Source organism: Oryzias melastigma, linkage group LG18, assembly GCF_002922805.2.
Source record: "Oryzias melastigma strain HK-1 linkage group LG18, ASM292280v2, whole genome shotgun sequence".
NCBI classification, from domain to species: domain Eukaryota; kingdom Metazoa; phylum Chordata; class Actinopteri; order Beloniformes; family Adrianichthyidae; genus Oryzias; species Oryzias melastigma.
In genome coordinates, this window is record NC_050529.1 from 19461581 (window position 1) to 19483640 (window position 22060).

The 22060-nt window shown below is 39.5% G+C and overlaps 3 protein-coding genes across 4 annotated transcripts in view; 2 read left to right on the forward strand and 1 right to left on the reverse strand.

Moving 5' to 3' along the window:
* Positions 1–5782: 5782 nt before the first annotated feature.
* Positions 5783–14176, forward strand: zgc:92594 (uncharacterized protein LOC436996 homolog). 2 transcript variants are annotated; one of them, XR_002920906.2, is made up of 9 exons: positions 5783–6120; positions 6788–7455; positions 7551–7659; positions 10589–10684; positions 11437–11670; positions 11769–11791; positions 12026–12174; positions 13079–13454; positions 13486–14176. XR_002920906.2 is itself a non-coding variant. In XM_024288204.2 (8 exons), exons 2-8 carry the CDS (start codon positions 6848–6850, stop codon positions 13366–13368), a joined length of 1509 nt encoding a protein of 502 aa, XP_024143972.1. In that variant the 5' UTR covers positions 5783–6120; positions 6788–6847; the 3' UTR covers positions 13369–14176. The 2 variants fall into 2 exon arrangements, 1 of the variants encoding a protein (XP_024143972.1); XM_024288204.2 differs by having other exon boundaries at positions 13079–14176.
* Positions 14177–14325: 149 nt separating this feature from the next.
* Positions 14326–18107, forward strand: mrpl48 (mitochondrial ribosomal protein L48). The gene is made up of 8 exons (XM_024288203.2): positions 14326–14514; positions 15374–15408; positions 15583–15614; positions 15687–15760; positions 16144–16313; positions 16396–16498; positions 16575–16664; positions 17935–18107. Exons 1-8 carry the CDS (start codon positions 14488–14490, stop codon positions 18010–18012), a joined length of 609 nt encoding a protein of 202 aa, XP_024143971.1. The 5' UTR covers positions 14326–14487; the 3' UTR covers positions 18013–18107.
* Positions 18108–20482: 2375 nt separating this feature from the next.
* LOC112156058 (C-type mannose receptor 2) overlaps positions 20483–22060 on the reverse strand; it is a 3172-nt gene continuing 1594 nt past the window's right edge. The window contains exons 3-4 of the mRNA XM_024288202.2: positions 20799–20890; positions 20483–20727 (exon numbers count right to left, since the gene is read on the reverse strand). Coding sequence (XP_024143970.2) covers positions 20671–20727; positions 20799–20890 — 149 coding nt within the window. The 3' untranslated portion in view covers positions 20483–20670. The remainder of the gene's footprint in view (positions 20728–20798; positions 20891–22060) is intronic.

A 22060-nucleotide genomic window follows, 5' to 3' on the forward strand; every position in this document is an offset into this window, starting at 1 on the left:
TTTATCAACGCAGGCTGTTCAGATTTTTGTAGCTTTAATGCAGATAATCTGATTTTTAGTGAATGTTCTCCATTTCTGCAGAGAAAACTATAAAGTTTATAAATTGGGGGGTCCTGACTTGTCCCAGATTTTGTGTCCGTTTCCTCTGAATTACTCGTTTCTTCTCATAACATCCCTGTTGGAATTTTTTGGCTCAGTGCTGTTAAACCTTCTTCAGCCAGATTAACATTTTTGCTTTTTGTCATGATTTAAGAGACTGATCTGAAATGAGGCCATTATGTCATTGTGCTAAAATGAATATAAATATGATATATTAAAATATATTTGCTAACCAACCTTGTGTGTGAAGTGTTTTTCCAAATATTGGTCCACACAGACATTTCAAAATAAAATCTTTTAATTTTTTCCCAGCGTTCTGCTTCATTCACATACTAACTTCAGGGTTCAGACAGGCTGATCAGGTAGAGGGACTCAAGTCTACTGATCCATATATGTAAGCAAAGGAATAATTTCAAACATTTTTTTAAAACAAACTTTATTGTAAATGTCAGTTTCAGTACAAAAACCGGTGCAAACAATATAAAATGAATTAAAATAAAATAAGATAAAATACCAGAGGTAGAAAGAAACAAACAAGACATACAATGAGTAAATAAAAGTAGGTTAGTGTTAATGTTTATATTCTTTGATTTATTGTAACTTTCTCTCAAGCCTCCTTTCAGTGGAAGGGGTGTGGCCTTCCAACAAGCTCATTCCTGATTGGAGAGAGTGGTTGCCATAGAAACGTTGACTTAGACCGTCTCGGACCAATCACTGCTTACTGAAGGTTTCTTGTTACAATACGTCGGTGTCTATATCAATCAAAAACAGCAACTGAAGTGATTTCATTTGGTTGGAGCCAGAAGTAAGCCATTTTCCATGGGAGATGTCACATTCACTCGGTCCAGTTCTCATACACAGTCAGTGGTTTAAACTTCTTTGCATGTACACACAGTAATCACACTTGTATACCAGTACACACTAGGAAATACATTTTTACACACACACACACACACACACATAGATAATGAGCAAAGTCTGTGTGAAAATTCCAGTAAAAAAAGAAACAATTTTCAGCCAAAAGTGAAAATTGGAGGGAAGAATCTATGGGTAGAGTAGAGATTTTTTCAATTTAAAAAAAAAACAAAAAAACGGCAAATGTCCTCACTTCCAAATTTTGAACTCACTTGTTGGTCTAAAACTCTATCCAGTCCTCGGTACGTACTAAGTACAAGAATATACACACACACACACACATAATAAATAATCACATATAGATACAAGTACATCCAAAAACATGTACAGCACACACATTTATACTTACATAAACACTCAGACACACACATACACACAGATAAATGCACACATTTACTTACAAACACGCACATAGACACACATAAATTAATATTGGCATTTATACTAACACCTGCTGTGTAAACAAATGCACACATTTTTACCATGCCATCATCAGATATTTATGTAATTTAAAAATATGACATATGCACACTAGTATACATAAATATAAACACCTACACAAATGCAAATATACAAATACACAAACACACACACAAAGGCAATCACAGTTTCGTCAACGTCTAGTCGTTTCATCATGTCTGAACACACAATCCTAAAGACGGAGACGAGGCCAGGTGAGAACACAAATCTACTAACAGTTGTTTGTAGATCTTGAGGAACTATTCAAATCTATTCTAAGATTAGCGACGCACAACCACACAAGTTAGACAGCAAATGTCAATCAAAGATGTTACAAAAAGCCAGGATTAGATATCAGCAGATGATTCATCTTTTTGTTAATTTTACCATGAAAGACATCAGACTTTTAGCAGCAGGGCATGGAAAAGGTTTCAGAGATTCTCTCTAACCTGGAGACAATGCGGCGTCCTTATACAATCACACATCAATATGACCCTGTGTGAGGTTATCGCCAAGGAGATGAAGGACAGATTGTGTTGCTATGACCACTGACTGGTCGTTGCATCCCACCACCAACACTAGAAGCTGAAAGCTAGAATCCTCTCCACCAGACAGCCAGTGTTGATGATTCCTTAATTTTTCCATCAAGAATGTGTATTTTGAACTGAATTCACTCTTTTTTTTTTAGTTTTTGAAGGCTGTTTTGGAGTTTAGCCAATATTTCAGCTACATGTTAGCTGTTTTGGCTAATTTATGCTTTTCTTTTTATTTTTTTTAGGCTGTCTTGAAGTTTAACTAATATTTAAACACTAACTGTTTTGGCTAATTTAGGCTTTTTAAAAACATTTTGGGGGATATTTTGAAGTTACGCTATTTTTCAGCTACATGCTAGCTATTTTGGCTAATTTACACTTTTCTTTTTACATTTTTAGGCTGTTTTGGAGCTAGGCTAATATCTAAACACTAGCTGTTTTGGCTAATTTAGGCTTTTTTTATTTTTGGGGGGATATTTTGAAGCTTAGCTATTTTTTCAGCTATATGCTAGCTATTTTGACTGATTTATGCTTTTCTTTTTAGGTTTTTTGGGCTGTTTTGGAGCTGGGCTAATATTTAAAAACTAGCTCTTTTTTCTAATTTAGGTTTTTTATTTTTTTTCAGCGGATATTTTGAAGTTTAGCTATTTTTTCAGCTACATGCTAGCTATTTCGGCTAATTTATACTTTTCTTTTTAAGTTTTTTCAGGCTGTTATGGAGTTAGGCTAATATTTAGACACTAGCTGTTTTGGCTAATTTAGGCTTTTTTATTTTTTGCTTATAATTCGAAGTTTAGCTATTTTTTAGCTACATGCTAGCTTCTTTGGCTAACCTACGTTTTTTTTTCTTCTTTTTTTTAAGTTTTTCAGGCTAATTTAGCATTTAGCTAATATTTTAGCTGGCTATCAGCTTCAGCGTTTTTAGCTATCAATTTCAGCATCTTCAGCTATCAGCACTAGCATCTTCAGCAGCCAAATTCAGCTTACAGCATTCACACTAGCATTATCTCAGGTAATGCTATATATCTAGTTTATTATTATATCAAAGAGTTACAGTTTCAAAGTTTTTAAAGGCGCCACAAGCTCCTTGCTCCACTCCATTCTGATGCATCCACTTTTAGCCAAATAGAACGTCTTTGTTGTCCTAACATCTGACCCAGATAGCTTCAATATTGCTCATCCTTTTTGTTTTATCGCTAATGTTAGCTTGAGGTTGTGAGGGGCTGTAAGCTAGTGGGAGAACGTACAAACACAGGGATGATGGGAAACATTTCTGCCAACAATTCAGAGACAAATTTCTATTGAAATATTGTCATTCTTAAGAAACTAAGTCCTAGATGAGTCAAAGGATGATCGGAGTGAGACTTTAAACTGTGAATATATTGAAAACCTTTGGGTTACTATTAGGACTGAGAATTGATTTAAAAAAATGTAACAAACTAATCACAAATTTGGGAAAAATTAATTGCAATAAACTTTTTTCAGTATTTGTCGCCCACTTGTTATCTGTGAATAATCACAATATGAAGTCACAAGCCAAACTTTTATTTTTGATTAAACAGAATTTTAAAAAAGAAAAAAGATTAATCCCACTTTTGTGTTGTTATTAACCACTATTAATCACATTTTACTAGGTAATTTTGAGGTAATATGCAACTTTTGAACAAGCAGCAAAAGGCAATAATAATAATAATAAACTGAATCTACAGTCAAATTGAAATCTAATTGTTTTTATGTCAAAAATAATATTTTATTCATATATTAATTTGTATATAAGAGTCGTCTTCCTCCACTTCCTCTGTGTCCACAGCGACATCTTGTGGTCAAGCTTGGTATGATTTCCTAGATGACTTCATTGCAGTTTTTTCCATCTGAACTCTGAATTAAACTATTAATATTTGATCACAATCCTCACATATGTTTTTATTTTGTCCACAAGGGTTTGTGCATTGTTTAATTGATTGGTTTTCTTTTTTCCCCCTAGAATTATTACCACTTTATTTAAAAAAGTTTACAAGTAAAGTTGAAAGTACACTGTAAAGTGTTATAGTACCGCATTGTTGAGTTTAATTATATGTTTAGTGGGTAAATGTAAAAAAAAAAAAGATCTTTCAAGTTTTTATGAAAAAATGCAGCTCATGCAGCTTAATTGACGTTTTTACTCATAATTAAGTTGCTATGACCAATTAGGAAAAGAGTCCTTTAATTGATAGTTTCTCTTGAGCACCAGATACTGTCTAAATGGCAGAAATGTTTAGAAGATTGAACCCTTTTTCCAATTCATATTTTGAAACTTTGTGACCACAGTGACATCTGGTGGTCAAAAATAGAATATTATTCCACAAATGTGTTAAAAGTCTTTGGAGTCTCTCTATTCTAATTTCTTGTGTTTGAAGTCATTGTCATATGATGATGTTTTTTTTACATGTTGCATCAAGTTGGTGAAGACCGATCAACATCTCTAAGTAAGATTTCAATCTGTTCAACTTTAGGGAGGAAACTTTAGATGAAAAAGGCTGGAGTTTGGAATAAAGAGTTGGTGGGAGAGAGGAAGACGTTTAGTTGGAAAGATAAAGGTCGTCACTAGTGAATCAGTAAAAAAGGATGTTAAATTAGCTGAAGATGAAGCGCAACAAGATAGATGACAAAGAGGAAGGAGCCCCAGAGCAGAGCCTTGGAGCACACCTAAAACGATACGGAAAGGCTGGGCTTAGAATGATCTGAAAAACTTTTTTTTTACTATTAATAAAAACACAAATGGAATTTGAACTGGATTTTTTTTTCAACACAAGCAAAGGAAAGCTGCTGTTTTTGAACAGGGAGAGAGTCTGACCTGAAGCCTCCTCGCAATTTAAAACAATCTTGATATAAAAGAACACTTAAAGCACCTTCTCAGCACTTTTGCAACACAAACTAAACACTATAAAAAGTGCTTTTCCCATTTTCTTAATGCCAGCTGTAAAAATACACAATTTTGTGACTTCTTAGCTTTTGTCTTTACCTTTCTTGTGATTATAGTCCACATACTTGTTGGTCTAGTAGTCTGAATCGAACATTTCAATATCCAAAAATAATAATTTAATTTTTGACCAACTTGAACTCATTTTTATTGAAAAAAGAATGAAGCCAGTACAACTATTTTTTATTCTAAAATAAAAATGTTATCCTGTCGTATCACAAGTAGCCACTAGTGGTCCCCAGTGCTCACTTGAGGCTTCACCAAGCGAAGCATTTTCTAACACATCTGGATGAAATGCTTCAATAAAGCTTCATCTCGTCATCACAACTTAAGAAAAAAAACATCCTCAACACAAGTACTGCCATAAACAAGTACTAAAAAGTATTACTGTATCAGTATTGTTGTTTGTGTTTGACCCAAAACCACGTGAACACGTGAGCTTCCACCGCAGTGCGCTGAGCTCTGATGCCTTTACGTGTAGTCGGAAATTTACAACTCCCATAAATTGACTTCCGCAGATTTTTTAAATCGATATTTCAAAATAAAGTGTTTAATCGGAAATAGATTGGTGATTCACTTGGTTGAGCGTATTCGTAAAGCCAAAAGCAGATTAAAATGTGGGGAATATGTTCAAACACCTTTTTACAACTCACTATAAGGTCGTAAAGTAAACAAAAAACAACTAATAAAACTACATGAAGAGTATTTATAACTCATTTTCTTTATGAGTACATGAGATAATACTGGTTTTTACTCAGGAGAGTAATTGAATATCCAATGAACTTTCATCAAAGCCTGTAATAACTGTGTTTTCCGAGCGCCTTTGAACGCATCCGTCTCCTGCATCACGGTGCTCCGCTGTAGTTTCAGTTCAGCGTCCGTTTGTTCCGCAGGTGTGCTGGTCGCTTGGTTATTCCGAGTCAAACCCCGAAAACGCCAGATGCCGGACGGTAGACATGGTGACCGGAGCCCGTAAATCCGCCAGAGGAGCTAACCAGCGGGGAAGAAAGACGCGCTAGCCCCGGAACGACAGGTGCACCGCGGCAGCCAGCGTTTGACGTTAGCCTCGGACAGAAACGACTCATCCACGACCCCCGACAAACCCGAGTTTACCGGTCCAAAGCAGCAGAACCACAACGGAACCGGGTGATTGAGGTGAGCGCGCGGGAGCGGTTGTTCTTGTCTGTCGCTTTAGCTTAACCTCAGCCCGCCAGATTAACGGGGCCAGGTTAGCTGACTGTCGCGGGATAGATTCAGGTGCATGTGTCGCGTGAACGGGTGGTGGTGGGGGGTTAACAAACACGAGCTCTGACGCGTCTGTGGCCGTGGGGGGCAGCAGGTGACCCGCACCGCTTTAGTCTTTGAACGCAGCAGAGATTGTTTTGGGAGTTCGGGGCTGACCCTGAACGCACCACATTGTCCAACTGCTGTCAATAAAGCTCAAAGTCTGCTTTCTGTTTGACTGGGAGGAAGTTAGGTGCTTTGATCAAAGGTTCGGAGCGTTGTTCTCGCGAGAATAGGCTCTGATAATAACAGTTTGGTTAAAAAAACAAACAAACAAAAAGGAAAAAAATGATTTTAGAGTTTAAAAACTACAAGATGATGCAAAAACCAGATTGAAGGCGGGGCTTAACCACCACTCAGATGTTTGGTCCAGACCAGGTTCCGCTTACAGACCAAAGAGGAAACTTGGAGCAGCTTTGTGCAACAATTCAGCATTAAGTTCTGCATGAATTTAGGATTTCTGCATTTCCTGAAACAGCTGTGAGACCATCCTGACCTGAAGTAACCCCTCCTTTGATGAAACTTTCTTCTTCTACAGATACCTGTCCAACCGTCTGCTGAGCCTCTCACCTGGGACTCACCTGTCCGTGAGGCGGAGATGGCCTCTGCGCGCTCTGAACAGTCCAGCGTCCTGCAGGAGGAGCTCACCTGCCCGGTGTGCCTGGATCTGTACCGGGACCCCCACCTGCTCCCCTGCGGACACAACTTCTGCAAGAACTGCCTGGATCGGCTCAAGCGACAAGCAGAGCGGGGGCGCCTGCGTTGTCCGGAGTGCCGGGACAGCCACCGCTGCAGCACCAACTTTCAGAAGAACTTCAAGCTCGCCAACATCGCCGACGACTACCGCCACCGGCGCAGAGCCGCCGCCTCCGCCTCCTCCGTGAAGTCCAGGGAAACGCTGTCCTCCTGCCTGGGTGCCCCACAGGAAGGCAGGGTTTTTTCGGTTCCCTGTGACTACTGCCCCCCTCCGGCGTCCACCTCAGAACCTTCCAAAGACGGGGACTCGGCAGCCTGTGAGGACGGCGGCGCCCAGCCGGACGCGGCTGCCAGGTTCGCGATCAAGACGTGTCTGAAGTGCGAGGTCTCCATGTGTCAGGAACACGTCAAGCCCCACCTGGAGCTGCCGGCCTTCCGGGAGCACCCCCTCACCGAGCCCATGAACGACCTCTGGAAGAGGAAGTGCCCCGACCACGACGAGATTTACCGGTAACAGTGGTGCTGGCGATTGTTTCTAATAACCAGATGTTTGAATTCTCTGTTCTTCTCTGACGTTGCTGCATGAACCCTGTTTGCTGTGGCAGATACTACTGCATGGACGACAAGACGTGTGTTTGCAACGCCTGCACTATAGAGGGGGGGCACTCGGGACACACAATCAAGACCCTGAAGAACACCATGAAGGACCTGAAGGTGCAGTTCAGGTGCCGCCGTCCCCCTCTGACCTCTAGATCTAAGACCTTCAAAGAAAGCTAAAAGTTTTCAGATTTTTCCCATTGAGTATCAAGCTAACCTGAGATGGTTCACATTAACTGACTTTAAGAGCATTGTTTCAGACACTCAAAACGCTTGTGGTCAGAGAAATTAAGAAGCTGTAAGTCTTTTTCTCTGATTCTATTCAGATGTGATAAACTGACTGACAGACTGGTTCTGGTCTGTCCAGACTAGAGATATGCAAAGCGAAGCAGCTAGGTAGTATCGTGTGGTTTAAGGATTGAGTAGTGAGGGGCTCCTCCTGCGAGGAACTGAAGTGTCTTCTGAGAAAAGCTAGGATTGCACTAAACCACATGTGTTAAAGTCAAGGCGCGGGGGCCGCATCCGGCCCTCCACTTCATTTTATTTCAATGTTATTAATGACCCGATGTTATCTTGTGCTTATTTTTAACTTGAATAATTTTTACAAAATATTTTTTTATAGAGATTAAAATACTGAAAGTTATTTAAGGTTTAAATTAATTTATTCTGAAATAATATTACTGCCTTTTTATTATTAATAATTATGCTAAAAAGTTACGGTTTTAAAGTTTAAAAAAATTGTCATTTACAAAGATATTTTTTAGGCTAATTTGGCATTTAGCTAATATTTTAGCTGGCTCAGCTTCAGCATTTTTAGCTACCAATTTCAGCATCTTTAGCTAACAGCACTAGCATTTTCAGCGAACAGCTCTAGCATCTTTAGCTAACAGCACTAGCATCTTCGGCTAACAGGATTAGCATCTTCAGCTAACAGCAACAGCATCTTCAGCTAGCAGCACTAGCATCTTCAGCTAGCAGTACTAGCATCTTCAGCTAACAACAACAGCATCTTCAGCTAACAGCTCTAGCATCTTCAGCTAACAGTACTAGCATCTTCAGCTAACAACAACAGCATCTTCAGCTAACAGCACTAGAATCTTCAGCTAATAGTACCAGCATCTTCAGCTAATAGTACCAGCATCTTCAGCTAACAGTACTAGCATCTTCAGCTAACAGCACTAGCATCTTCAGCTAATAGTACCAGCATCTTCAGCTAACAGCATTAGAATCTTCAGCTAACAGGATTAGCATCTTCAGCTAACAGCACTAGCATCTTCAGCGGCCGAATTCAGCTTACGGCATTCATACCATTATGACAGGTAAAGCTATAATGTTAAGTTTTAAAAATGTAGTTTTAGAGTGTTCAGTAAATGTTTATCCTGTTCGGCCCGTGACTTAAGGTGTGTTTTGGATTTTAGCCCCCTGTGTGATGGAGTTTGACAACGCTGCTCTAAACATTATTCTCGGGTTGGAGACGATCAAACCTGGAATTAAATGTACCTGAACTTTCCTAAAGTCACAAAATGTGTTCAAGCGACCACTTACAATGAAAAGTCTGTTTCTGGTTTCTGCATTTAAAACTCTCACATTCACACGTTGTTATTCAAGCTTCTAAAACTGTTTTCAGACTCTATATACAAAACACACAGCCACTGGACGCACATCGAAAGCTTAAACCAGGTCAAACTTTGACCAATCAGGGATTTGGTTATGTCGTATGGATTGCGTCTTTTTTGCCAACAAGTTTGAAAATTGAACATGAAAGAGAAATGAATAATCGTGGTTAGTTTCCAGATGGAATTGTATGCCACCAAGACTTTGAAATATCAGAATAGAGCTGTGAAAGAAAAAGCCTGGAGCGAGACTTGTGAGATTTGCACCGCTTTGACATTTCGTACCAAAACTCTACCAACTGTAGGTGGCAGACATGCACTAGTAAACAGCAGCAGAAGAAGAAGAAGAAGCCCCTCCCTGCTTGTCCAGTGTGAACACAGTGGGCTAAATCCAACTTCTTGAACACCTGTCACATTTCTGTGTCCGTAGCTTCACTTGTCGATCAGCTTCAGTCACAACCAAACACAAACCTTTTTTTAACCTGTAGCTTTTTAAAACCAAAGATGTTTTTTGCCCTACAGGACATTTTACACAAACATTGTAATCAGCTGATTCGGATGTGGAGAGAAGCAGCTTTTCATATCCGCTCAACAGAATCTTCTAATTTCCATTCTTTGTGTAAACACGTCACTACTTGTGTCATATCAGTGGAAGCCTTCTTTTCTTGCTTCAAAATCTCTTTTGAATAACTTAAATTGTTGAAACACTGGTGCTAAGAAGGAGGAATGGCCAAAAGGGGGCGGAGTTAATGGATGAATTGGGATTCACCACAAGTTTCTGTGCTTTGAATTGATTCCATGAGCCCGTGTTCCTGAGGCTCTGACAGAAACCTCAGGAACAAAGGTCTGTGTGTAGACTGTGAGTGAATGAATGAGCGGTCATGTGACTGGAGCCTCTGAGGGGGTGGAGTCAATGATCTGCCAGCTGAACAGGTGCTGAGACTCTTCCAGCTCTCTGCTGTTGGGATTTGGAGAATCATCTGAGAAACGTGGTCCTTTTTTAGACCAACAGTTTCCTTCCATGATGACAGCAAAAAAACCAAAAAGTTTAGTTTTGGACAAAAGTGTTGAAGGTGACCTGAAGGAGGAGACTTTGGGTGAGAGGGAGGAGCCCCACACCAAGCAGAAAAGTTCCAGACTCAAAGGTTTTGTGGTTATTATTGAAGAGCTTTTCAAACCAAACATTTATAACCTTTTTCTAGAGGCAGCCGGGATTTGAACCTTCTAGTGACTCTGCCCCTCCCACACACATCCAGCTGTAGAGCAGAGAGACTTTTCTTAAAAACAAGTTTAAAAAAAAGTGTCAAATCTCATCTGAATGAATAAATTCTGATCTAAATCTGTTTTTTCTTTCATCAGAGAGTTTTCAGCAAAAATGGTGACTCACTTCATCATCCCAGTTCGAACCTTCTGTGATCTCTTTGTGTTTTCAGGCCACGCTGGACAAGCAGCTGTACCGGGTGGAGAGGAAGTACAGCATGGCAGAGAAGAAGCTGCAGGAGCAGAAGGAGAAGGAGCAGCAGAATAAGGTCAGAGGAGGCGTCTCCTGCATGGCGGAGGGTTTGAACGACGTCTTCTCATGATTTGGGTCGTTTAGAAGAAGTTAGCTCAACAAATCAAAAAGATCAAAAATATTTGTTCTGGTTTAATGATTAATAAAAGTTCAGATCTCATACGGGGACGGGTCAGACCCAGTTTCTGAGTGTCACCATTCCGTTCTGATCAGACTGAGAACACGAGGAGAACATTGCATTTATGTGCTGGATGAGACCGTCTGTGGATGGGGGGGCGTGTCCTAATCCCACTTAGCATTCCAAAGGTTCAGAAGATTTGATAAGCTGCCACGTCGCTTCACACCCTATAAAAGTGAAATCTTTGTTTCAGAAAAAATCCAGTTTGTAAAGCCAGACGTTGAGCTTTTATTCTGAAAATTCTCCTGATTTACTGTGTTTTACAAAACACCAAAGTGGTGATAAATTTAAAAAAAAAAAGTTTTTTTATAGCCTGGTTTTAAAAAATAAAGGACTGCTTCACAGATTTCACCTATCAAAGGTTATTTTTAGAACGTAACTTCAGCAATAAATGTATATGCAAAATAAATACACAATATGCGCTGTAAATGTTAAACAGCAAAGAAAACACTGAGACTTTAAGATGGGGTCATCTGTTAGAAGTGTTTTCAAAGTAAAAGTGTCACGTTATGCTGCAGTTTTTATTCATAAAGTCTAAAAAACTTTAAAAAAAAAAGTCTTTCTCAACAAATCAAATCCTCCTCCTGCAGAAATTCATGGACGACACGGAGGAGAGTCTGACCAGGCTGAGCGAGGAGATGAAGGCCAAAGTCCTGCGCTTCATCACCCGGCTGCGTGAGTGCACGCGCACGCAGTGCGACACCAACGGCCCGCTGATCCAGAAGAACCTCTCCAGGATCTGCCAGGACCAGGCCCGCCTGCAGGAGGTCCGCTGTGGCATCGAGGGCCTCATGCAGGAGAGCGACCCTTTCCGCTTCATCCAGGTCGAAACGCTGACTCAGCATCTTTTTTTCCGATGAATCGGCGGGAAAAATTCTTGTGGTTTCTGTTGAGCTTAGTGTGATGTTTCTTGTTTTTCCAGGCGTACAAAACTACAGGCAAACAGTGAGTTCTGCTTTCATGTTCATTCAGATCTCGTTTAATCCTTACTATTTAAATAAACACAAAGTTACGTTTTTAACCCTTGAAGCTCCAGGATTTACTGTAACTTTTCAACGGTCAACAGGATCATTCCAGTAGATTTTGAAGGAGAAAAGCGGCTCACGCCGCTTTTCTCCTTCAAAATCTACTGGAATGATCCTGTTAATGGTTCAATAATGATTATTGCGTCTCCTCCAGGCTCCGCAGGCAGCTGAGGAAGACCTTGTTCTACCCGGAGTACGTTGACATGGAGACGGAGCTGCTGGGAGTCATGATGGAGGAGGAGATGAGGAAGTTCCTGGAGGAGGAGCTGCCGTGCCACATCGTCGCCGCCATCACCTCCCTGTGTAGGTCCTCTCCATTCAGTCGTGAAGCCGTGAAAATTACGCATTTTCTAGTGCTGTCCGAATCTATTCATTCCAAATCGAGTGCACTGGAAATATCCCTGAAGTCTTTGCGAAAAACTAGCGTACATCGATGGTCACTTGATTAGCGAATATAGACCACAATGCATTGCACTTGAACAATTTTGAACAAAAAAAACTCCCTTAATTTCCCCCAAAACCCTGAACAAACATCGATAGATTGACAGAGAGCGTCTGCGTGGTGCGTTCACTGAGATCCGGACATCAGCATTAGAACAAATCAGTTTATCAGAGAAAACGTCGAACATCAGAACTCGATTGATTAAATAGTGTCGACATTTTTTCTGAAAAACTGCTTTATTTCCCCGAGGATTGTTTAAAAAAAAAAACAAAAGAATAGTTGCGGGTTGAGTTGGGCCGAGTGGCTTTTTGGGGCATCAAAAAAATCTTCCTCTTTCAGGTTGTAGATTTTTCTTGATCTTTAGCTCCTCAACAGGTTTTTTTTTTTTTTTTTTTGCTGCTATTTAGGTTTTCCTGGGTGAAAACCATGAAGCTCCTGCCACCGTGTTTGACAGTGGTGATGGTGTTTTTACAAGTTAAAGACTTGCTTTTGTTTTTCTCTCTAAAATTATGTCCTTATGACTTTAATTTCATTAGACCATAAAATAGACCAGAACTTTTCTTTGTTCAGATGAGAATTTGCAATGTTCGTTCTTTATTTTCCGTTCCCCAAAGTCTGTGACAGTTTGCAGTTGGAATAATTCTGGACACTTTTTGTTTAGATGTAAAGAAAAGCTAGAAAATTAGCAATTCCTCATTTGTCTGTTTGTGTAAAAAAAAAAAGTTCATCTCACATGAAAAAATGTCATGTCTGTTATTTCACCAGGTCATCTCTCAGACCCCGAGGAGGAGGAGGAGCAGGAGGACAATGAGGAAGAGGGTTTGGAGCTGGTCGATGAAGACGAAGAGGACGACGATGACGATGACCTGGACGACAGCAGCGAGGAGGAGATGCGGAGTGAAGGAGAGGAAGATGAAGTGGAAGAAGAAGAAGAAGAAGAAGAAGAAGACAGCCCCCTGCAGCTGGTTGATGACCTGTACAGCCCAGGAGAGGACGAGGAGGAAGAGGAAGATGACTACGAGGATGATGAGGATGGGAATGATGAAGACGAGTAGGAGAGGAGGAGACTGGATTCATTTCTGAGAAACAGGATTGGACACTTGAAGACGAGAATAAAGTGTTTCCTGTTCCTAGAAAGTCGCTGCAGCCTCGTTGTGACTCTTCGGCTCCCCCTGCTGGCCTCTCTGTGCCACTTCAGATTTGAAAACAACTGGGAGCTCTAGAACATGAATGTACCGTTTTCAGACTAAATCTGAGGAGGGAGGGCCTCTGCATGTCAGATTTTCTACACATTTTAAAAGGTTTTCTAAATTCTAAGCACTATTTCTGACATTTTTAAGGGGCTTGCAGATGTGTTACTTCTTACAAACAAACATGCAAAGGAGTGAGTGCAAACATAACCAGAATTCAGACATAAAACCGGAATCCTCTTATGAGACATTTGATCCGTTTCTCCTGTTTGGCCTGAAATTGCAGGAAAACTGCAGTTTGTTTCACGCTTGAGTTAAACCTTTCAAGCCAAAGATGAGTGAGTTTGTGTGTGTGCAAAAAATGAGTGTTGCTTGGCATGCTGCTAAAAGACAAAAAAAAGAAAAAGAAATTGGAAGTTTACAAACGCCAGAAAAGTCTGTCTTTTTTAAAAACAAATGTTAGCTTTGCTTTAAGGGAAATGTTTCTATGCACATTTTTCCTGAATCTCTTTCAGGTGATGTGGGGTTTTGCACTTTATTAGAAAAAAAAATGCTGTTTTACTTGAAAAATTTGAATGTTTAAATGCCAGTTTCCATTTTTGGTGAGAAGAATTGTAAGGGGCCAATTTAAAAATAAATATATTATATTGATAATAAAGCTTGTTGAATGTTGGATGATCGAGTTGTTGATTTATTGTATATTATTTATGTATATATATATATATATATATATATATATATATATATATATTATTAATCTCATAAATGAAACAGAACGGAAAATTTCAGGTTATCTAGAGCGGACAGAAAACCCGGAACGTTTGTTGGGGACTATTTCTTCCGACGGACACAAGAAGGACACATCTTCCGGTCCAGCGGGCTGCGGTTCCTGTGTGTTCTTGTTCGTTAAAAATATAAATTTCTTTACAGTCTGGATGTTAAATATTTATTTTTAGTGGATAAATCCCCGAGAAGCTGCGGAAAATGAACACCGTCCTTCGAAAAGTGCAGGTCGGTTTGGTGTTTCAGGGTCACCGGTCCGGGTTCTCCAGCTTTCACTGTAGCGGTTAAAAAACTCAATTTCAAAGATGAATTCTTTCATTTTATCTAACAACTTAGAAATAGTTCCTGCCATTTTGGTGATTTATGAGAGTATTTATTAAAAAACGATCGTAAACACATCAGTACAGACTTGTTAGCTTGAGGTTCAAACTCCCCTCCAGCTGTCACCTTTAAACAGGCTCTGACTGAACAGCAGTCGGGTCAAATTATTTTAAACCTTTTTTAGTGGAAGCTGAGAAAGGTTTTAAGCTTTATTTTTATTTTAAATAAAACATGTTTAGAGTTTACTTATCCTAATGTCTGAAGTTATGTGTCTGTTTTGTCTGTTTTGGTCTGTGATCTTTCACCGGATTGTAAAGACTTGTGTCATAATTACAAAAACACTGGTAACGATTTTGCAATAGATTAAAAGATGATCAGTTAGACTTAATTGTTTTTATATATGTCATCCATCATCATAAAAATGCCACAATAACTTGTTAAAACAACAAAAACAAAACTTTCATTGGAGTAGGTCTTTAAACAGAACACATCTAACCTCAAATTGTTCAATATTTATTAGGAATTCAAAATAAACATGAGTGCAAGGAGTTTTTTTTTTTTGTATTTTCTCTGATGGATTTCTGGAAGTTTTCAATCATTTGTAAATCAGACAAATCAAGAGTTTTATTTTGAAAAGGTCCCTTCCTGAGGCATTGATTGGATGATTGCAGTAGCCCTTCCCACTATGTTCAAACAAAATCAGGTCAGCTGTCATCTTTAGTACATTCTAGGAGTCATTTATGCTTCATCTCTCCTCCACCTACAGGTGTGCGTCCTGAACCAGGCGCTCACATCCTGCAGGTAAGATGGCGGCTCCTGGCTGAACACGAGTCTAACATCAGAGTTTCACTGAAAGGCGTGAACTAAAATCTGTGTTTTAGCAGAGATTATAGAAAAAAATTATGATCAGCAAACCTTAATGTTCATTCATGTCTGTGTGGAAGGATTTCAAACCTCTGTCCTCCTCTTTCACAGGCTGTCTCCGTCCATCCATCACCCTGGGAGGTGTAAGTTACCCAGAAGCCTCTGCAGCTGGAGAAGCTACACATCAGTTTGAGTGTTTGTTTGTGTCCTTACAGCGAATGAGCGGCTGTACAGGAGCATGCCGACCCACGGCATCGGCAGGTGGAGGTACCTTTTACCCAAACAAGCAGTAAGTCTGTGTCCAGCCCCCTTCACCTCGCTGTAGTTTGAAACGATGAGTAAACTAACCCTCCTCCTAAAAACAGAAATAGGACTCAAAGACGGAGCTGCAGGATGTGGCAGAAACCTTCAAAATAAAGCGAGTTATACGCTATTTTGAAAGGCATGCACAGTATATCAATACGTTTCCAGAAAAAAGTAATAAATCTGTTCTTTATATGAACCAAACTCAGGAAAAATCCAATTTGAATGAATAAAGTTGAGTCTACCTGCTGGGATTCTGTCCAAATCTTTACAATAAATCCCATCAGTTTGAGTTTGAAACATTTATCCTGAAGCTCCTCCGTTGTAAAGCTGCAAGGCGGTTCAGTAAAGTCTGGACTGTTTCCTCAGCCTAAGAAGAAGAAAGAGAAGCAGCAGATGAAGCAGATTCTGGCAGCAACCAGCTCGGCGCACGGCACTCTGAACGTCAGCGTGTCCGGTCACGACATGACCCTGGTGGAGCATTACTCGCAGTACGTGCACAACCTCTGCAACCGGCTGGGCATCAAGGTGGCAGACAGGTGAGGGTTCAGACAGGGCTGCTTTTTTTTTAGTCAAACACGTCATCATCAGTCTTCATTTCGCATTACTCTTCTTGCTCAGCTACGCTCTGCCGACAAAAAGCACAGAGGTGATGCTGATGCAGGAGCAGGGAACCAAGACGTACGTGGACGCCGTGCTGAAGACTCACCAGCGGGTGGTCCAGGTAAAGCTGGAGGAGGTGCAGCTTCCAGGTCCTGACAGGAGATGAATTAACGTTTACTTAATGTTTACTTTTCTAGCTGAGCAGCCTGAACGCGGCGCTGTGTCCCGTATTCATGGATGTTCTCTTGAGGAACCAGCCGGAGGGAGTTCAGCTCTGCGTGATGGAGGTGGGTCGTCTAGTGCTGCAACAGACAATTATTTTAGTAGTCGACTAATCACTGATTATTTTTTCTGATTAGTCAACTAATCGGGTCATTCATAAACTGGATGTAAAAAACACATCTTAACCATACTTAGCTTTAAACTAACTAAAAAGTAGATATATTTACACAGCATTCACAAGCTCTCTCGAGTTGAATTTGGTTGCTGAAGATCCTAGTGACGATAGCTTAAGATGCTGAAATTAATAGCTAAAAGCGCTGAAGCTAATAGCCAGCTGAAGTATTAGTTAAATGCCAAAATTATCCAAAAAAAAAATTAAAAAAAAGCCTAAGTTAGCCAAAACAGCTAGCATGTAGCTTAAATATTAGCCTAACTACAAAATGACCTAAAAAACAAAAAAGCCTAAATGAGCCAAACTAGCTAGCATGTATCTGAAATATTAGCTAAACTCCAGTAAACCTAAAGAACAAAAAAAACCTAAATTAGCCAAAACAGCTAGCATGTAGCTTAAATATTAGCCTAACTCCAAAAACAAAAAAAAAATGCTAAATTAACCAAAATAGCTAGCATGTAGCTTAAATATTAGCTAAATTCCAAATTAGTCAAAAAAACAAACTAAAAAAAACTTAAGTTAGCAAGAAATAGCTAGCATGTCAATGAAAAATTAGCTAAACTCCAAAATAGCCTAAAAACCTTAATCAATACCAAAATAGTCCAAAAAGCTGCAGAATACCATTATAACTTTCAACTTTACTACACTCTGACTCCATAAAATATAAGGTAATCGACTGTTAAATTAGTCGACTATTTTAATGGTCGATTAGTCGTCGATTAGTCGACTAATCGTGGCAGCCCTAGGGTCTTCATGGAGATGCATCCTACATTTTGTCATGGATTTTGATGACTTAAGTTTCTAGAACACTTGAGGAAAAATCGCAATGTAAAAGATTTTTTGTAGGTTCAATTTTTTAATTAGTCATTTTAGAAACCATTATGTAATTATAAAAACATTGATTTTTACTTATAACGCACTTTTCAGACACTTTAAGGTACATTTAAAATATAAAAATACATTAAAAAAATGAAAAAAGAACCTGGTACAGGCTAGCAATCTGTTTGGGGTGTATTAGTTGGGATAGGCTCCAGCAACCCCTAAAGGGATTCATTGGGTTCAGAAAATCATGATAACAAGACAAAAAGCAAACAGTGATGCTCTGTAGTTTCTTGTCTGTGCAGTTCAGTCTGATTTGACCAACTTGTTCTTTGTGTTCTCAGCACACAGAGGCTGATTTTCAGGCTCGCTTTAAGGCGCGGCCGGAGCTGGAGGGGCTCATCGCTCAGATAAGACATTAGGACCGTTACCCTACCGGCCTGCGGATGCCATCTGGAGGACAAACCCTTCACTCTTCATTTCATAGGCGATGTATAATAAAACTATTGAACATTAACTTTGTGGCTGTTGCTTTACCAATAATGATGTGTGTGCTGGCAGCCACTGAAAAAGATGAGTTTGAAAGGTTCATCATTGCTACACTTCAACTGTGAGAGACAGAATGTTAAAAATAATCCAGGAAATCATCACATTGATATTTAAAAATCATGGGGCAGAAAATAAGAATCAAGTAGATCTATATCATTACCTTAGATATTGCTGGTGTGAATGCTGAATGTGCTACGCTACAGAATGCTAAAGCTAATAGCTGAAAATGCTCAAGCCAAAAGCTAGATTATCTACTAGCTAAATGCCAAATAAACAAAAAAAAGGAAAAATGTCTAATTTTGCCAAAATAAAATGTTGCTAAAATATTAGCTAAACTCCAAATTAACAAAAAAAACTAAGTTAGCTAAAACAGCTAGCATAATGCTAAAGTATGAGCTAAACTCCCAATTATCCTAAGAAATGTCTAATTTTGCCTATATTTTAGCCAAAAACAGACAGCATGTTGCTTAAATAAACGCTAAACTCCAAATTACCTTAAAAGATAATAGTTGCTGAGCATTTTAAATTTTTAAAGTGTCTCTAGTTTCATAGGTTTCAAAGTGCACAATGTTTTTGAATGATTTGAGCAATTTTTCATTCATTTATGGAGGATATTTTGCTCAATATTTCAAAAACTATAAAGTTTTTGAATACTAAAAGTACAAGCAGTGATGCCCTGAACAAGCTGAATGTTTTTATACCAAGATTGCTATAGTGATAGAGTTTTTACATGCCAACAAAAGGCGAAGGAGAATCACTAAAGTGGGATTCACACAATTAGTAAGTAGTAGTTCTGTCGTTCAGATTAGTAACTTTTTCTTTAAAAGTTCTATCTTTTACTGGTTACTTGCATTAATGTAATCTGTTTGAACTGATTATCTGTATAAAAAATGCGTGTCCACACCCTTAAACAGGGAAAAAGACCAATGAGCTGTCAAAGGACACCAGGGACAAGACAAAGACCACTGCTTTTCTACCAAGGGGGGAGAATGATATGTGTCAAGTAAAGGATGAATAGAGACATCTATAGTCAGATGTTGGACAAAAACACCCTTTCATAAATGAGAGCTTGAAACATGGCTGGATCTTCCATCGTGATAATGGTCACAAACACGTCACCTGGGCAACGAAGGAGCGGATACATAAAAAGTATTTCATGGTTCTGAAGTGGTCTAGAAAGTCTATGGATCTCAATCTAATAGAGAATCTGTGAAGGGAGTTGAACATCAAAAATAAAACATCACAGCTCTTGAGAAGATCTCCATGGAGGAATGGACCAAAAATAGGAAGGCCTACAGGAAACTTTTGATCTCTGTAGTTGACATTACAAGTAATGAGGGGAACTTTTGTTTTGATTCCAAAATCCATGACAAATACTTGAACCTGGGGGGTTGGGTTCCTTGCAATCATTGACTGTAACTCAACAGAGTTACCCTTCCCCCCTCGCATTCCAAACAGGAAGTACCCGCTGTCTCCAAGAAGCCAAAATTCCATAGTTTCTCTCAAGTAATAGACATTTACCTTTTTTAACGTGTTCTTGCTAATCCTACTTTTGTCTTTATCGCAAGTTATTCAAGTCATAAGCATGTGGTGCTCGCTACCCCCCACCTTAAACATTTGATTCTCGCGAGTCCACTTTCAGTAGAAGGGGTGTGGACTTCCAAATTGCTCTCTCATGATTGGCCACAGTGGTTGGCATAGAAACGTCGACTCAGACCAATCACTGTCATCTGGCTCCAAGATGGCGACGTCCGTGTCACGGAAAAATGGCAACTCCATTTCGATGGAACTGGAGGTAAGGCATTTTCTATTGGTGATGTCAGTCCAGTTCTCTTATACAGTCATGGGGGTGGAGCTAGTAGGGTTGTCTCTTGGCATCGGCTTCCTTGGTCTGGCGCTCCACTCTCCTCAGACGGAGGAGCCTGTTCCTTTTGGCACTGGTTCTGGATCTCACTTTGGTTTGCTGGTCTTTTCCATCATCAAGGGAGCCTGGTTAGTCCATCTTACCAGGGATGACCCCTACCTTCCCCTTTCTACCGTACTTCGATGGGGTGTTTGGAGTCACAGGGAGTGCTCACGACTCCCGGGGTGAGTAGCTACCTACTCCTCCGATGCGTCTCTTAAATCCTTCTTCAACTTATTTACCTCCTTTCTCCTTTCTTTTTCTTCTTTTGTCAATCCAAAAATAAATGTTCTTGATAGTAATAAAAGTGAAGTTTGACCTCAAATACAAAAGGGGGTTTATCCACATAAACTCCTCCTGTGTCTGGAGCTACATAGTCTTTAATGGACCTGTTCGCTCAGCTGCCTGACGGGAAAAGTTAGAAAAAGTCCAATTTCTTTATGCTTCACACAGATATATTTTATTGACTGTTTCATGAAAAAAGCAGATATCTGTCTCAGTGTGACTCCTCCCAACGACCTACATGAAACATGAAAAAACACATTGCAGCTTCAGAGAACTCCTCGCTCCTCTCATTATTTTGCAGAGAAAACCGTCCCGCTCATGACATCACTGCAGGAAGACGAGTTCACCGCCAGCTGACCCTCACATCCGTGAGACCCGAGTCTGCCAGCCGTGACAGCAGCTGTGGGAGGAGCCAGAACAAGGTGAGTTTGTGTAGACGGTTGGACAGGTGAGTTTGGTCACGGGCCTCACCTGCTGCAGCAGAGACCCTCTCACCGCAGGAAGGTTGACGTCAGAGCTGATATGCAGTTTTAGGACAAACTTCTTCCGTTTCGGGAGCAGCTCTAAAACCCAGAACAGAACAGAACTTCTGTGAAATTACAATAAAACCTCAAAATAAAATGTAAAAACTCTAACCTAAATCTAAAGAGCTGGAAGGTTCAGAAATGTTCAAGATGTTCAGGATTTCTCCTGATTTTCACTTTGCTGCTTCTTGTCTCTTCCAGGTAAACAATAATTGTGAGGGAACAGGAGAAGCTCGACCCAATCTGTACATCTGAGCTGTTAATGATCTTCATGGTTGAAGCAAACATCGGAAACATCAAGTTGGGCGTGTAACACGTCTATTGTGTTCATGTAAATGTAAATTAAAGTAAAAAATAAATAAAATAACATTACTCTGCTAGCCTCCAAACCAAAGGTTTGATAATGGAGAACTAAACATTTTGACTAATTCCAGTGTTTTAAGTGTGCCTCATGGTTCAAAAAATACATTAATTTAGCTCTTTTTCAATATTAGAAAGTTAGATTTATAAATTTCTGGCTGAGAAGAGCCACAAACGTTTAAAATATTCATTTTTTTTCTATTGCTGAATTCACACAACCTACCACTAGATTTGCTCCATCGAGGAAGTCTTTTATTTTGAAAGGAAGTCTTGTGAACCCCAGTTAAAAGTTGTAAACTGTTTCATATTTTGGAAAAAATATATATTTTCTATAAAATTTTGTTCTATTTATGCTAAAAAATAATTGATTATTTATATTTCTCAATAAATAATACTAACATAAATTCTTATATTTCTAAAGGATATGTGGCTCTTACTGGGTTGTGGACAGTGAGACATTGACCCATATGTTTTTTAAGTGTCAAAGGTTGCAGACCCCTGCCCTGATTGGTCAAACTTCGACCTGATTTAACTTTCAAAGTCTGCAACCTTCAACACTTACAGAACCATTTGGGTCAATATTTTGCAGAAAAAAATCTAGTAGGAGCCACTATTGCTCAGTTGATCCTTAAGAAAAATAAGACACAGATTTGTATTTATGTCGGTGCTGCCATTATGAAAAAACAAATTAACTTATTTTAAATGGATAAACATAAATATAAAGAGAAAATACTAAAAGTTTATAACTTTTGACAGAGTTTCTGTCGGGTTCCTGGTTGCCCTCTCCACGCCCCTCGTTTCCTGCTCACCTGCATCCTATCACCTCATCAGCCTGGAGCCTTCATCTAC